Source organism: Saccopteryx leptura, chromosome 1, assembly GCF_036850995.1.
Source record: "Saccopteryx leptura isolate mSacLep1 chromosome 1, mSacLep1_pri_phased_curated, whole genome shotgun sequence".
Classification (NCBI taxonomy): Eukaryota; Metazoa; Chordata; class Mammalia; order Chiroptera; family Emballonuridae; genus Saccopteryx; species Saccopteryx leptura.
Genome location: NC_089503.1, coordinates 233,179,820 through 233,196,441, shown reverse-complemented (window position 1 = coordinate 233,196,441; position 16,622 = coordinate 233,179,820). Strand labels below are relative to the sequence as shown.

The 16,622-nt window shown below is 41.6% G+C and overlaps 2 protein-coding genes across 8 annotated transcripts in view; one reads left to right on the top strand and one right to left on the bottom strand.

Annotated features, from left to right (window-relative positions):
• Positions 1 to 16,622, bottom strand: part of PALLD (palladin, cytoskeletal associated protein) — a 388,850-nt gene that overhangs the window by 9,026 nt on the left and 363,202 nt on the right. For all 7 annotated transcript variants that reach the window (XM_066387796.1, XM_066387823.1, XM_066387815.1 and 4 more), the window contains 3 exons: positions 16,168 to 16,383; positions 11,133 to 11,282; positions 1,699 to 1,793 (listed from right to left, as the gene is read on the bottom strand). In XM_066387796.1, the coding sequence (XP_066243893.1) occupies positions 1,699 to 1,793; positions 11,133 to 11,282; positions 16,168 to 16,383 (461 nt within the window). The remainder of the gene's footprint in view (positions 1 to 1,698; positions 1,794 to 11,132; positions 11,283 to 16,167; positions 16,384 to 16,622) is intronic.
• The window catches only part of CBR4 (carbonyl reductase 4), a 104,278-nt gene that overhangs the window by 38,355 nt on the left and 49,301 nt on the right, over positions 1 to 16,622 (top strand). The gene's annotated exons all lie outside the window — the stretch shown is intronic.

Genomic DNA, 16,622 nt, shown 5'->3' with positions numbered 1-16,622 from the left:
ACATTAAAAAAGTCAGCGAAGCAAAATCTTGTCTCCCTTGCAAGTTTATTATAAATTTAATAGTCTACTAATTGCAGATCTTTAAAGTTAGTGTAAATCATAAAAGGGGAAATGGGGTACTCTACATTAACCTGTTTTTTCCTAAATATTTGTAAAGCTGTATGAGAAATAGCAGCTGTTGCTCATGTAGCACCAAATCTTTTTCAACAAATTACTGTAATTTTCAACTGTGATTTTAAATGTATCAGAAATTACTTTATAAAAGTTTAAAACTTTCTAATCAAAATTCCATTTCACATTAACCAGAGGAAAAACTGCATTTTAAGACAGGTGTTCTTTTCCATCAGTTATGCATGTAGCTAAAGATACTTTTTTTTTGCTTTCAAATAAAATTGTGCAAATCACCCAGATTCTGTGTTTCTCTTGTTTTTCAGTGTTGTAGGAGGCACCTTTAAGAGCAATACAATTTAAAGTAATGGAAGACTTAAGAACTAGATGTTGAATGCAAATTTTGCCTGGAATCATTCGGAGATAAGTTTAATAACACTTAACTAGAAAAAGCGAGAGTGGAACAAAAGAAGGTTAGTATAATAGGCTAATGATTATCAGCTTTTTTATATGGTTCACTCTTCTAAAAGTCCCTATCTAAGTTTTGAACAAAATGCTTTTCCAGGGGGCAGTGGCACATGGGGAAGCTGAACTATATTAAAGATCATAAGAAAACAGAAGGAAATAACACGAGAGCATGTACTGATACGCTACTGAGTGAGTGTGTTTTCAGCCACAGATGCAGCCAGGATACTGGGAACAGGTCTTGCCACAAGCCAGTCAGAGTTAGATGTGCACGTGCTCAGGTGCCAGAATTGTCTTCCAAATGTGGAGCAAAGGTCTCTGAGTCCAGTCACGTGAGGCAGTATAGACCCGCTGTCTGGTGCCTACGCTGTGCGTCCTGGGGACCTTCTGTGAGCCTCACTTAGTGTTTGTTCTCTTCACCAGTATTTGCATCTGTGGCCTCTATTCTATAGTCAGGACTATTGGAACATGCACTGTCGGTAAAATATCTAAATAGGAACCCAGGGCGACAGGTTGGTTGACTTACATGTTCTTTCTAAGTATAACCGGTATGAAGGAGTCACCCCCACCCCTGCTCATTGTCACTGCGTCAGCATCCTCGCTAAACTCAGGGCTTCTAGGAACTTTGGAAAGCACTCTCGTTAGCAGATGTTGGTCGAGCATTTTAAGTATGAAAAATCTTAACCTATAAAGATTACAGTCTAAAATAAACTGTTTTGAACCAAGTAACTAAAACATGAACATTAATTAGCATACTAGCTCATTTTAAGACACCTAGTGGCAATAGTTTATAATGGTCAGTCCATCCAGTTCTTGGTTTTGAACATTTGTGTAGCACTGACTAGTATTTTCATCAATGTTCCTGCCATTGAAAAGTGCTGAGTCTTGATTTCTTCACGTAAAACCCGGGCCCTGCTGCACAAACTGGTGATGACGTATCTGAGCAGGCGTGGCCACTTAGTAGACACGAGCTCCTTTCCCTTTCTGAACTGCGCAGGAGCCACACTGGATACTCTTTCACGTTGTATTCACACCGTCTTCAAACTATGTTGACATGTATGGTCACTGTGATTCTAATAGTGTTGAACTTATAGTAACACTTATGGAAAGGAACAGCTAAAATACCTTCTGACATGAGGATGGCCCGAAGGAGAGCGGGGACTGCGACCTCTCTGGTTGACAGCCTGGACCATTAGCCGTCCCGTACAACTGACACGGCCCTGTCAGAGACACAGGGAAAGAAATTATTTGCCATGCAAAATAGCCATTAAGCACTGTTCTCCTATTAAGCACTGTTTATTCTCCTATTCTCCATAAGACATTATTAACAAATCAATGTGCCATGTTATTAATGACTCCAGCCCCTCTCAGAAATGTACTTTCTCTGAGTTAAAGAAGCTTTACTGTTTTATCTCGGATGGTATTTAAAATGACAGCCCTGTCCCCTGCTCAGGTCCCGTGTAACTGTCATGTAGAGCCACAGACGTCACTGTCGTGCGATGGCTCCGTCTTCACGGGCAGGTAGCTACTGGCTGCAGCCAATTGTGAAATCAAACTAGATGATTTTAGTTTTCTGTCATATCTTTTCAGTAATATATTTACTAAATGTTAGTAGTATCCCTTCTAAAAATGATACAGTAAAAGAGATACCAGCTTGATAAAGGAGCATGATAAGCACGCTTAAGGATGACAAGGACAGCATAAGGCATATAGGACACCAAGTTTGCATGACATGAACACATTTGAGATTTAAACACCAGAAGCAGGAACCCAGAATATGCAGGTCATGGGATTAGGGCCTAATTAAAAGCTGTATTTTGTCTCTGAAATTTGCCAGTTGAAAATCTGATAAATGTTGTCATATGAATAGACAAAAGCAATATTAACAAGAGGTAGATGACATGAATATATCACCCATTGTTACCTTGGCTTTTTGTTTTAGCCCCTTCTCCTAATTTTTCGCACTCATCTCCCAGGAGAACGAGCATGTGCGCTTATATATTCTGCCAATGGCCAAAAGGGAACACAAGGGAGGAGAAAGGGGAGCAGACTTATTATTGGTTAGACTCAGGGAATTATAGCTGTAGAGTGAAGAGCAGCTCCATGGGAATTTATACGCAAAATAAATTTTACCATTGACTCCCCTTTTCATTCCAAGTTGCCAGGACAGCCAGGAAGCAGGGGCAAGAGGTGTGGGTATGTGTTTGGAAAAACTGCTTTCTCAGCTCCAGCTGAGAGTGGGCTGGGAGGAGGGTGAGGACAGGAAAACCTCACAGAAGGACTCAGTGGGGGCGAGACTGTAGTTAGTGGGGCTCTCCAGCTCTTCCCAAAGCCGGGACCTCTTCAGGGCCATACCCAGCAGAAAAGGCAGAGCCACGCAGGAATGTAATACGGACAGGAGAAGAATTAGGAATTACCAAATAGAAGGAGGTGGTTAAATACTCTCAAGTACTCTTTATACTTGTAAGTTCCTCTAGCATTGACAATATTTGCTCTCAAGGTCACAGTTAAAGCCTGACCAGGCAGTGATGCAGTGGATAGAGTGTTGGACTGGGATGCGGAGGACCCAGGTTCAAAACCCTGAGGTCGTTGGCTTGAGCGCAGGCTCATCTGGTTTGAGAAGAGCTCACCAGCTTGGACCCAAGGTCGCTGGCTTGAGCAAGAGGTCACTGGCTCTGCTGTAGGCCCCTGCTCAAGGCACATATGAGAAAGCAATCAATGAACAACTAAGGTTCTGCAACGAAGAATTGATGCTTCTCATCTCTCTTCCTTTCTGTCTGACCCTATCTGTCCCTCTCTCTGTCTCTATCTGTCTCTGTCACACACACACACACACACACACACACACACACACACACACACACAATTATTCATGGAGTTAGAGTTTAAATGAAATCTTTAACTCTGAATTTGGGGAAGTAGATACTGGTTGCTTAAAAAAAATCCTCTAACCTGGATTTGAATCTTGACTTTCCTAAAACTTTGGGCAAATCAGTGAATTTATTCAGGCCTTTGTTCTGTAAAAACTGGGGTCTGACTCATAAGAATCTTGTAAAGATGAGATGATATTGTGAATATCAAGTGGTACAGTAGCCCCCTTATTCACAGGGGAAACAGTCCAAGAGCCCCAAAGGGTGCCCAAACCTTGGATAGTACCAAACGCGAGCGATATCCTGTTTTTTCCATATACATATATACCTAGGATAAAGCTGAATTTGTAAATTAGGAATAGTAAGAGATTAACAATAACAAAATAAGTAATAACAATATACTGTAATAAAAGTTATCTGAATGTGGTCTCCTATTGTACTGTGTGTACCATGTGACTATGACAGACAAAGGGACAATGCACGTCCCATGTGGGATGTCATACTACCAGTGCATAATTTAAAGCCTAATTGTTTATTTCTGGAATTTTCTATTTGATATTTCTGGACCACAGTAACTGAACTGTAGAAAGAGAAACTGTGGATAAGGGGGACCACTGTACTTGACATCATAAATTATTATTAAGTCCATCATTGCTGGTATTGTGTCTCTATGGGACCGAGGCATTACATATGCACGGACATGCATCAAGGTGATTTTAGGGCCAGCAGCTTGGCTGACTCCAGTCATGTTTTCTAAGTGGATACACTTTTTTTGGATTCTTTCAAATACTACGTTTACCCCGTGCCTGTCCCGCCCCCCAGTGCTCTGCATGCTGGGACGAGCCCTGACGCCTTCGTACGACACTCCCCGGCCCTAGAGGAGGCCTGGTTTGTACACCATTTCTGTCCTTTACAGTTGAGTGACTTCAGGCAGGTAACTTAACTATCTAAGTAAGTTTCCTTATCTGCAAAATAGAACCATAGTTAATCCCCGGTGGGTTCTTATGAAGATTAAATGACTTAATAGGTATAAAACCCTTGTGTTTCGCATATAGTCAGTCCTGAAGATGTTAAAAGTATCACAGCACTGAATATAGATATAATTAAACAACCAAGTGGATATTAAGCATCCCTTAGAATTGTTTTGTTAAATACAATTTTTTCTCCACATAATGGAGTTTTTTCCTTCTCTCTGTCTCCACCCCCTACACTTTCTTTCTTATTAGGATGTAATTTACCCAAAGGAAAAAAGTCAAAATATTCTTAGCACAGGGGGCAGACTATGTGCAGAATACATCACCTTGCTAACTTTTGCTAGTGCTCAAAAGGTGCGAAGCACACAGGTCTGTGTATCCTAGGTGTTTATGTGATGGCTGCTCTTTCCACACTACCCCCCCCCCCCCCCACACACACACAGTGTGCTTAGGATGAGCCTTGCCCCCTCTCCTCCCTACAAAAGATAAAACAGGCTCGCATGGTTCTTAAACATTACGCATTTCTACAACCACAGTGTTTTCAAGGCTTCCACTGCTACTTCTTAGAACCCACATGCAAATACTGTCACAGATACTTCCCTCAACTTCCCGAACTTAAGAAAAAGGAATCTGTTACACCATTTATCACCTTTTTGCTCCTCCATCATTCTTCACTTCTGAGCATAAAGGGGTGCGGCAGAATGATCAGTTTGATAATATAGTACTGGTTAACACAGGCTGAGGCAGAAGCTTAGAGCTGAGGAACCAAAACACAGTTTGTTCTTGTGTTATTTAATTACTGTATTACTTTCTATACAAACTGTAAGCCTACTGTTGCCCCACCCTGTGTATTACTCATCAATAAATGATCAGTAACATTTAAAAACTATGCAAACTAACAAGATGTATAATTTTGAGATTTTAACTTGGAGAAAGAAATCCAGAATTCAGTGAAGCATTTTTGAAAAGATGCCTCCAATATGCACAATGGAAAGTGAGGATTTTAGGTTTGAACATCTTATGAGAAAGATCATACAATATTAGCATTAACTAACTGTAATCATACTATTGTGCCAATTCAGTCTAATAATTGTCATAATTAGCAGCTCTGGTGCATATTAATACTGTTGCATTTGCTGTTAACTTTCTCATTTCTTTCCCACTTTCTTATTAACACATAAAGTAATAATGGAAGTGAATAAAGTGAAGGTTGAATTGAGCCAGGCAACCTTATCATGCTAAAAGAAAACAGTGAGCAAACCATCTTTTTCAGTTTAACTCAGCTATGTGTTACTTTTCTATTCCAAACAAATCCAGAGTTTGAAGCTATAGTACAAGTAATAAGTTTGCATTCTTAGACTGATTCTATATTAAACATCCAGCTTCTAAAGATTATTTGGTGCCTCATGCAAGGCCAATTATTTATATAATATGGAAATAACATTTATATTTCGTAGTTTATGAAATTTAACTTGTGGCACACAGATCGTTACAAAAGCTTGCCACTTGTATACATAATGCAAATTGAGGAAACATCAAACTGCAAAACAGCCGTTCCAAAATCCAAGTGCAATACAGAGTAACTTAGCAACACAACAAAACAAAGGAAAACATTTGTGTTTAGATTTAGCTGTCTTATAGACAGGATTACAGTCTAAAATAAATGGTGTTTGTGCTCCTCATTTTGGCATTATGTCTGGTGTAACACTGCACCATGACTCATTATTTCGCTAGACTATGTGATGGCTTGGTCTCTTCTGAACTGCCCTGGTGGCACGCACTGAGTGTGACACAGTCCAGTGTATGCTCAGAGCTGTGTTCTATCCTGAGTAGCATTGATGTAGTCAGCAATACCTCACGTTTTTCTTATTCCCCAAAGATGAACCCAGGTGGAAAAATATTAACTATTCTGCTGGACTTCAGTATTTTTCTCTTTCTATGGTTCTCACCCTTGCTCCCTTGGCTGCGTTCTTTTCTGCACGTCTCCACTCCAGCCTTTCCCTCTTTCCCTGGTCTCCTCACATCACGGAGGCTGCAGCGTGCCAGAAAAAGCAGGTGTAGTCAGTCGTCTACCTTTCAAAACCAAGTACTTTTAAAATGTGAAAAAAATTTGAAGATGCCCAGAGGGCATCAAGGAAGTAGGCATCAACTTCATTTTTCTGTTGACTCTCTGTTAGGCTATTGGGATTAATATATCTTTAAAATTTTTGTTTTTACATTTGAAATTGTTTTCAGAGACTACTCTATCATCCTTTTAAATCATCTTTTAATTCACGAATTACAAGAAAGGCAAAATACTTTAGTATACAATAACAGATGTTATAAAGTTGAGATTATGACGCCGTTAAACATTTCTATTACGGTATTCCTAAAGCAACAAATGATAACTTATGCCAAGGGATAGGTGAAAAAGGGTCTGCCACTTGTTCTAGTTTATATACCACTTTGTTTTTCTAAAAGGTAGTGAAGTTAAATCCACCTTCTAGGTGATGAGTCACAAAACCTCTGTCTGGCGTATTTGGACGTAGCTGCTACCAAAGGCTCTAAGGTGGAAAAGGAGTTTTGCTCTTGAAATTGAAATCCACCAGGGACATGCTCCAAAACTTGAAACAGCGACTACCTAGTGCTATAAACACAAAATTCTCTCACAGCAGTGAATTTCAATTTCTAAGTGCCCACTTTTAGGATTTCCTCAGATTCTCTTCCTCAATTCCTTCTCCTATGCCTGTCTTTGGTCCTTTAGGTAAAAAAGGTCATTTTTAGCTTCACCCTCTTCAGTTAGTGTAACGGGTGCATCCACCATCCTTGAGAGACGGTGGAATTATGACATTGGTGACTGTGACCTCTGGGGTTCTTAGATTCCTTTGCTCCCTCAGAGCAGTCATACTACTCTTTGCTTAATCAGAGGTGAAACAGAAGATTCTGTTAGAAGGGCTGGGCTGATGGCTACCTGATGTAAGCTGGCCCACTTCTTATTTCTTCGTCTTCTCGTCAAAGGGCGGTAGAGTCAAAGAACCGGAGAGGGTTAACCCTGGGGCTTATCCTGGGATGTGGTGAAGCGGCAGACTTCAGGGCGGCCGAGGGTGAGGGCTGTGACTGCTGTCCTCTGGGCCTTCCCCGGCCCGGCCGAGTGTGCTGGGAGCAGGGAGCAGCTTCCCAGCTCCCTGTGTGGCTCGGCCAGCTGTGCAGGGGGTGTGGCCGGCTCCCCCCCCCCCCCACCTCGCTGCGCCTACAGCTGTGGTGGCCCTGGCACAGCCACATGTGCTGCCTGACTCCTTTCGGGGGGGGGGGGGGGTGGTAACCAGGCAGAGCCAGGAGGTCAAGAGACCACACACCAGCAACGTTTTGGGTAGAAATTCCATCCCAAACCGACTTGTTACTGTCTTGCAGTATGTGGGGCTGGACACCAAGACACAGACTGATCCTCGACGCCCTGATGGTGCAGGCGTCAGCCCACTCTTTGGGCTGCTGCTCTAAGGGTTATCAGTGCCTCTGAATTAAAATAATGACAATAATTAGCACTTATTGAAAGCATAGCATGTGCCAGGTAAACTGGGTGCTTTACATGTATTACTTAAATCCATATCGTTATTATCATTTCCCAGAAGGGAAACGGGCACAGCGAGGTGAAGTGACTTGCTGAGGTCACATAGGTCAGGAGTGGCAGATCTGGAGCTCAGCTCAGGTCAGCCTGCGGCTCCAGTTCATGCCCTTCACCCTAAACCACACCCAGGCTCTGCTGTAGCATTAGTATTGCTCTGCAATTCTGGTCCGTCTTTGCTGGGCCATTTCTTTCTTTCAACTTCTGTCCCCTCCTCCTTTCGTATTTACGTGGGGCCCTGCCGCAGCCCTCTGTTATCTGATGACCCACCAGAGGTAAATAGTTTAAATGCTCAGAGACCACAAACCTGTGAGGCTGGGCTGCCGTCCTCAACTCTGCACGCTGCCACTGGCCCTGAGCCCTGAGTGAGACCCTCCCCTTGAGAGCTCTTCTGCGTGTAAAAAGTCATCATGTGAAAAGGACTAGAGGCAGACTCGTAATCATGGTTTTACATCTTTGTTTTTTTGTTCTATAAAACTGCTTACTGCAGTGACACTCTGAAACTCTGGCCAGGGAAAAATGCCTTGGAATCAATGGCAGGTGTCTGAGGAACAGTCGGTTCTGTATTCAGATAGATCCCAGCCCTTCTAGGGGAAAGAGGAATCACGAACCAGAAAATTTTGGCTTTTGTTGAGTTCTCCACTTTTAAGAGAAGTGAAAATAGAAATTTGTTAGTAATAGCCATGGAAACATTGAAAATAGTTTTTTAAAAAAGCAAGTTCTATTTTGGTTCCCTCAGGTCCACCAAACATGAACCAAACAACAACAACAGAAACATTAAAATGTAACTTTTTAGTAGAGGTTGTGATTTTGACTTTTTCAAGGTGATGGTCATGTATTCATTGATTGAAAAATCAGAACCTAGGAACGTGCGCTGACATGGAAACTGTCCGTTGACACTGAAGAGTTTGCTGTGCTGTCACAACCGAATTGGTGGATAATTTGAGGTTCATTCTAATCCTAACATTACTGCAGAAATAGATCTTTGCATAACAATATAGTACTGGGATAGGAAGAACACTGAATAAACTTAAAAGTTTGTTAATTTTGCTCAAGTTATCTATCATTTTCTAACATTTAGTATTTCCTTCAAAAGAAAGAATGAAATATGTAAGCATATAAAACAGGTCAGAGATTTTAAAAAGGTGACTTCAGGACAACCTCTATTAGTTAGATAATAAAATTGTTCATTTTAGTTCCATCCTCCCCCCTTAAAAAAAAAAGCTTGTTATTTGCATGGCTTCTGCAGATTTTATAAAATTCTCCTGTCACACATTGAGCTCTTAAGGTACCAAAATCACTTCTTACTCATTTTTATGTCCCCTGTACCCAGCATAGTATCTTGAATATTCACGAAGAAAGAATTTGCAGTCTTGGAATGGAACATGATACACAGTTAGCTGCCTACTAAATTCTAAGTAGTCAATTGATTTTTTTTTTTTTTACTCTAAATCTAAGGGCAAAAACAAGAGAAAACATTTAGATAGAAACAAAAAATCTGCCTGGCCAGGAGGTGGCGCGTCGGACTGGGATGCTGAGGACCCAGGTTCAAGACCCCGAGGTCTCCAGCTTGAGCGTGGGCTCATCTGGTTTGAGCAAAGCTCACCAGCTTGGACCCAAGGTCGCTGGCTCGAGCAAGAGGGTTGCTCGGTCTGCTGTGGCCCCACAGTCAAAGCTCATATGAGAAAGCAATCAATGAAAAACTAAGGTGTCGCAACAAAAAACTGATGATTGATGCTTCTCATCTCTTCCCGTTCCTGTCTGTCTGTCCCTGTCTATCCCTCTCTCTGACTCTCTATTAAAAAAAGGCAAAAAAGAAACAAAAAAATCCTGAATACTACCCAGTACCCGCTGCCCCCCATCAGCAGGGGATGCATCCCAAGACCCCAGTGGAAGCCACAAACTGCAGTTAATTCTGAATGCTAGGTACACTGTTTTTCCTATATATGTGTACCTAGGATAGTTTAATTTATAATTTAGGCACAGTAAGCAATTAGCAACAAAAACGAATAGAACAATTTTAACAAATATACTGTAATAAAGGTTATGTGAATGTGGTCACACTCTCTTTCAAAGTATCTTATTGTGCTGTACAGACAGCTTGGATATGCTGGACAAGGGATTGTTCATGTCCCGGGCAGGACAGCACGAGATCTCATCACACTGCTCAGAGCAGTGGGAAGTTTAAAATGGATTATTTCTGGAATTTTCCATTTAACATTTTTGGATGGCAATTAACCACTGGTAACTAAAACCATGGAAAATGAAACAAGATTAAGGGGAACTCCTGTATATGGGCACTATCAGAATTATAATTTACACTTACACATTATTTAAGTTCCATTGAGTTAAGTGTGTGTATATTTCCTTTAGATATTTCTTTTGTTTTTCTACAATAGCACATTCACACAACAGATCCTTTTATCTTCATAGACGTAATCCTGTCTGAAATGATACTGTTTATCTTGTTGACTGGCTTATTTCCTGTTTCAGGACTCTAGTGTGCACCACTGTAGCTCCATCGCCTGTATGACAGGTGTATGTATTAGGCCCTCAGTAATATTCATGGGAAGAATGCACATCTGCACAAGAATTATTCATACAGGAAACCACTGGGGGAATCAATAAACGCAAAAAAAAAAAAAGTTTTCTGTCTCTTCAAACAAAGATGAATGTAGAAATTGGGGAAATAGTTTCAAGTCAAAGAGATAGGATTCCACCTTTTAATGAAACAGTTCTGTTCTAGTAAGTGTCTGTTAAGCACCATACCTCTAACCACTGAACAGTGTGGCAGTTAGGGGTGCTGACCTCCCGCCCGCGGGTCTGAAATCTGCATAGAACTTTTGATCCTCCCCAAACTGATAACCTGCTGTTGATTGGCAGCCTTACCTATGACAGGAACAGTTAACACATATTTTGTATGTTATCTATATTATAGTCTACTCTTACAATATAGTAAGCTGAAGAAAATGTTACTAAGAAAATCGTAAGAAAAATGTATTTCCAGTGTTGACTGAAAACACACATGTGGAAGCGGGCCTGTGCAGCTCCAGCCTGTGCAGCCCCAGGGCCAGCTGCGCACGGCACTGAAGCGGGACCCGCACCCTCCTGTACCTGAGGGTTTGCAGCCATAACAGTGTAGTTCCCGTCGTCGTCCAGGGTGGAGGCCGTGGTGTGCAGAGAGCAGGTCCCGCTGACATCTCTCTGAATGCTGTAGTGATCATTCTTCGGCGAGATCTGTTTTCCATCTTTAAACCAATAGATCTGTGAAAGGAAACAGAGGAAGAACTAAGGACTGTGTACTACTGTACGGGGGACTGATACATAATAACCGTGCAGTCCGCAGAGCTGCTCCAAGTTTTCACATTAAAATATTAACTGGAACATCGGAATAGGAAATTGACTTTTGAGTGAAAAAACAAAGTAGGTAACAAGAAAATTTAATTCTATTTTAGTTCTTAAGAATTATATATTCTCCTTTTACTTTAAAAATATGTATGCCAATATGTAGGTATTTAACATTAATATTTATATAGAGGGATCTATATTGAATGTTGACAGTAATTTCTTTTTGCTTTCAGTTTTTTTTTTTTAGATTTATTCATTTTTTAGAGAGAGAGAAGGGGGGAAGAGCAGAAAGCATTAACTCCCATATGTGCCTTGACCAGGCAAGCCTGGGGTTTCGAACCAGCGACCTCAGCGTTCCAGGTCGACGCTTTATCCACTGCATCACCGCATCAGGCCCAGATTTTTTCTTTTGTTTTCAAATGTACTGAATTAAAATGTATTACATTGTAAAGTGAAGGTAAAACAGTTACTGTATTTTAGAGAACAAAAACAGACACAAAACTCATCGTTCCACTGAAGTGTGTTGGACAGTAAACGGAGGTGAGGAGGGCGGCACCATTATGGGTTGGTGGCAAGAGGTACTCGACTGCTTTAATTCTGGGCCAAGGAGCTTACTTACGATCAGCGGTTGAAAGTTTGCCAGCTCTTCCCATTATGTTAAAGAAAACACAATAGTATTGAAATGTAATAATTTTCATATAACATTTTAACTTTGGTTGTTGAATTTTGATGAAATAAAAAAAAATTTTTTAATGGTCAAATGATCTTTTCTATGGATCCTCCTCCTTCCTTCCCTCTTCTTGAAATAAAATCACTGGTCAATGAATCTGTCATGATTTGAGTGATTCCTTTTGCTTTAGTTTCTGAACTACACAGTTGAAAGGGCCACCATCAGGATGCATAGTGGCAGCACTCCTAATGAGACTGAGATGACCAGCCCACTTCCAGACTTACCATTAAGGAAGAAAATAAATCCCCATCTTTAAGTCCCAAATTCTGTGTGTGTGTGTGTGTGTGTGTGAGAGAGAGAGAGAGAGAGAGAGAGAGAGAGAGAGAGAGACAGAGACAGAGACAGGGACAGATAGGGACAGACAGACAGGAAGGGAGAGAGACGAGAAGCATCAATTCTTTGTTGTGGCACCTTAGTTGTTCATTGCTTGCTTTCTATGTGCCCTGACTGGGGGGCTACAGCAGACCGAGTGACCCCTTGCTCAAGTCAGCGACCTTGGGCTCAAGTTGGTGAGCTTTACTCAAACCAGATGAGCCTGCGCTCAAGCTGGTGACCTCAGGGTTTCGAACCTGGGTCCTCCATGTCCCAGTCCGACGCTCTATCCACTGCGCCACCGCCTGGTCAGGCAAGCCACAAATTCTTTGTTGTCAGTTTTGTTCCTTGCAACCAAAAGTATTCCTAACTAGTTCCTAACAGAAGAAACCTACTTCAGAGCCTTCAGGTTTTACATAAACTTTTTCCTGAATACGAATCAATACACAAATTGAGACCACAATGGCATTCAAATTTAGCTCTGTCAAAGCCTCTGAATCTTAAAAATCTTTCTGGAAAGTCCATTTCTAAGGTAGGAAAAGACCTGAAACATACAGCACTTCATAAGTGCACGAATATTCGGGGTCTGACTGCTGTAACTGTTCCAAACTCTATTGTTTAACCAGCTCCAAATTTATAGAAAAGATACTGTTAATCTCCAGAACCTAAAAATGAATCAACTAGATGAATAACTATTAGTTCTAAAAGAGTAAATGATCTAAAGCATGACCATCATAATCATCCTACTCTTCCTGGTGGTTTCATGACTGCTATTGGACGAAGAACTGGTCAGCATATAATTTCTCCCCTTTGCATTCTGCTGCTGTGCCAGTTCTTCAGAACCCTTTTTCCTTTAATCATATCTTCTGCCTCCATTATACTTGGAATACAACTTATGAGTGAAATTTAAGAAATAGTGTCAAAATTTTACTGAGACTTGCTAATAGGCGAAGGGGGGAAAGGGTACAAGAAGTAAAAACAGTGAACCAGAAATTCTTTTCTGTCATCTCATGTCTCGATTAGAACAAGCATGTCAAGGACATAGTAATTTTTTTTTAACATAAGCTAAAAAAGGATGTAGTTTTAAAACATAATGAATGTTTCATACTTTAATAGCCAATATAATTTATATAGCGTGCAGAAGAAAACAACCCTCCAATAAACTGGCGGGGTGGGGGGTGGGGGCGGAGGATGGCAATGAAGAAAGGAGAGAGGAAGGGGAAGAGAAAGGAAGGATGAAAAAGAAAATCTATTAAGTTCTAAAAAAAATTAAGCCTCTTAAAGCTGTGAAATATTTAAATGTGTACTAGAAAACACAGTTATGTTATACACAGTAGCCCATTATCAAGTTGTTTTCTTTTGAGAACAGGCATCAATAATCTTAGAACTATGTCAGTGATCTTAAGCCTTGAATAGGTTTAAAAATAATGTGGGATCTTTTTGTGAATATATTTTGAAAGTTATAGATACAATGTCTTGTTGACTTTCATTTATAAGCCGCAAGTTTGTTTTTAATACATGCATTTGGTATCATGTTTGTGAATACACAGCAGTTATCCAGATTATGCCAAGAATATAATAAAGAGCCCTGGCCGGTTGGCTCAGCGGTAGAGCGTCGGCCTAGCGTGCGGAGGACCCGGGTTCGATTCCCGGCCAGGGCACACAGGAGAAGCGCCCATTTGCTTCTCCACCCCTCCGCCGCACTTTCCTCTCTGTCTCTCTCTTCCCCTCCCGCAGCCAAGGCTCCATTGGAGCAAAGATGGCTCGGGCGCTGGGGATGGCTCTGTGGCCTCTGCCCCAGGCGCTAGAGTGGCTCTGGTCGCAACATGGCGACGCCCAGGATGGGCAGAGCATTGCCCCCTGGTGGGCAGAGCGTTGCCCCTGGTGGGCGTGCCGGGTGGATCCCGGTCGGGCGCATGCGGGAGTCTGTCTGACTGTCTCTCCCTGTTTCCAGCTTCAGAAAAATGAAAAAAAAAAAAAAAAAAAAGAATATAATAAAGAATTTTTTTTTAATAGTTTCAAGTCTCATTTTATTAGGGGGTGGATATGGGTTTGAATTTTGAAGGCTTTCTGTTTGCCCTATGTTTCTCTGACTGCCGGGTTGGAATCTGGTTTTAGGGAGAGTGTGGTAGTAAAGCCCACCTTATGGAGGAAACAGCTCAACACACAGAGCATTAACACACGGAAGTGCCAGGTACTGTCACGTCACTTTCCCTCCTTCCATCGCTGACTCGTCTCAGCTCTGTCACACCCCAGTTAAGCTGCTAATTTCAGTGAGTGTATTTTTCATTTCTATATGCTAATTTTATAAAATTGCCTTGTTTTGGGGACTGTCCTTTCTTAAACTTTCTATTCCTTTAAAAACTGTTTTTAATCATCTTGAACATAGTTATTTTATAGTCTCAAGACTGTTCAGCATTGTGCAACACCTAGACTTCTATATTCCTGCTCTTGTTTCCTCATAGGGGTCTGTAAGTTTGTACTGGGGACTCCTTTTTGCTCCCTCCTACACTATAGAAGTCTGATCTGCCCCAAATTGTGAAAGCGTCCTGTGGGGCAGTGTTTGCTTGCTTCTACCAGAAACCTAAAGATTTTAATCATCCTGGGCTCAGTTTCCTATTAACTTCTTAGCTTTTGACTCCATATCATGTGACAGTGTAAACTTCAAGTTTCAGGTTCTCATGGGTGGGGTTTTATGTGTGTGTGTTTTTTAATTCTTTTCTCTCAAGTTCTAGGGAGAAGTGTAATCACGGTATTGCTGTGCCCGGCAACTAAGCTGGTATTCTAGTCTCCCTTTAAAGACGGGGCAGCTCTTTATCTGCGTTTCCATGTCTGTAGGGAGAGATCCCAGCTAGGTATCCCAGCTAGGTCAGCCTAGTCCTCCTGAGTGCCAGATGTTCCTTTATTATCCTTTCTCCACAGGATTCCCATCCCCTTTCCCTATAGGAAGGTATGGTATTGTAGATTAAAGGATTAAAGTGGGTTTTTTTTGTTTGTTTCTATTTTGTTCCTGTGAGAGAGAGAGACAGGAAGGAAGAGAGATGAGAAGCATCAACTTGTAGTTGTATCACTTCAGTTGTTCATTGATTGCTTCTCATATGTGCCTTGACTGGGGGGCTTAAACTGAGCAAGCCACCTAGGGCTCAAGCCAGTGACCATGGTATCATGTTAATGATCCCACGCTCAAGCTGGCAAGCCTGCACTCAAGCCGGACGAGCCCACACTCAAGCTGGCGGCTTTGGGGTTTCAAGCCTGGGTCCTCAGCGGTCCAGACTGATGCTCTATTTAGTGTAGCACCTCCAGTCAGGCTGATCTAAAGTTTTTATAATTAGTAGCAAGCATACTTTTCTGTATGATATCAGGCACAGGGTTCATGTTCAAGCCTGGTCACTTACCAGCTCTCTACCTTAGGAAATAATTAGCCTCACTGAGCTCACCTTCGTTATTTGCATTTTGGGAGCAACAAAGATGACATCACATGAGTAAATGATGTATGTGTATGAAAAGCTCCTTGTCAATTACTCAATTGTTTCTGTTCTGTTCTTCAAACCAAAACAACACCCCTATTCCACCCTTACTGATTTCCAGGGCCTCCTGAATTTGGCCCTGAACTTACAACACTTCAGACAGTTTACCTCGTGGGTACTCAGAAAGGCAGTCTGTATCTCTTTCTCCTGCCGCACATGCTGTGTGGTATAGAAGCTAAACTCTTCCTCAGAAGATAGGACTCTTAACAAGCCATGCGAAATTCCAGCTCACCTTCGGGTTCCCAGTCACTCTGCAGGTGAAAGTTACAGGCATTCCCTCAAAGACCTTGTAATGTTTCAGCTTCGTCTCAAAGAATGGTGCGGCTCCATTTTCCACAGGGACGTCCCCGTACTGAACTTCGTCACCCGATTCGTCCACAGGAGACCTTTCCAGCCTGTACTCGATTTCACTGATGAGTCTCTGTTCACAGCTGGAGACTTTGTATTCCTGTATCAAACAGAGCAAGATAACAGTAACTACCTCTGTCCCTTGTGACAATGTGTCACAAGTCTTATCCCCTCTCCAATAAGGCACTTTGAAGACAGGGATACTTTTGCTACAGAGCCTAGAAGCAAGTCTGAGCTCACTTCAGTTCTATGTGAAACAAAAAAAAATCTGGAAGAGAGTATATATGATATTTCAAATTACCTTCATCCGATAAAAACCTAAAACTATTACAATAGATT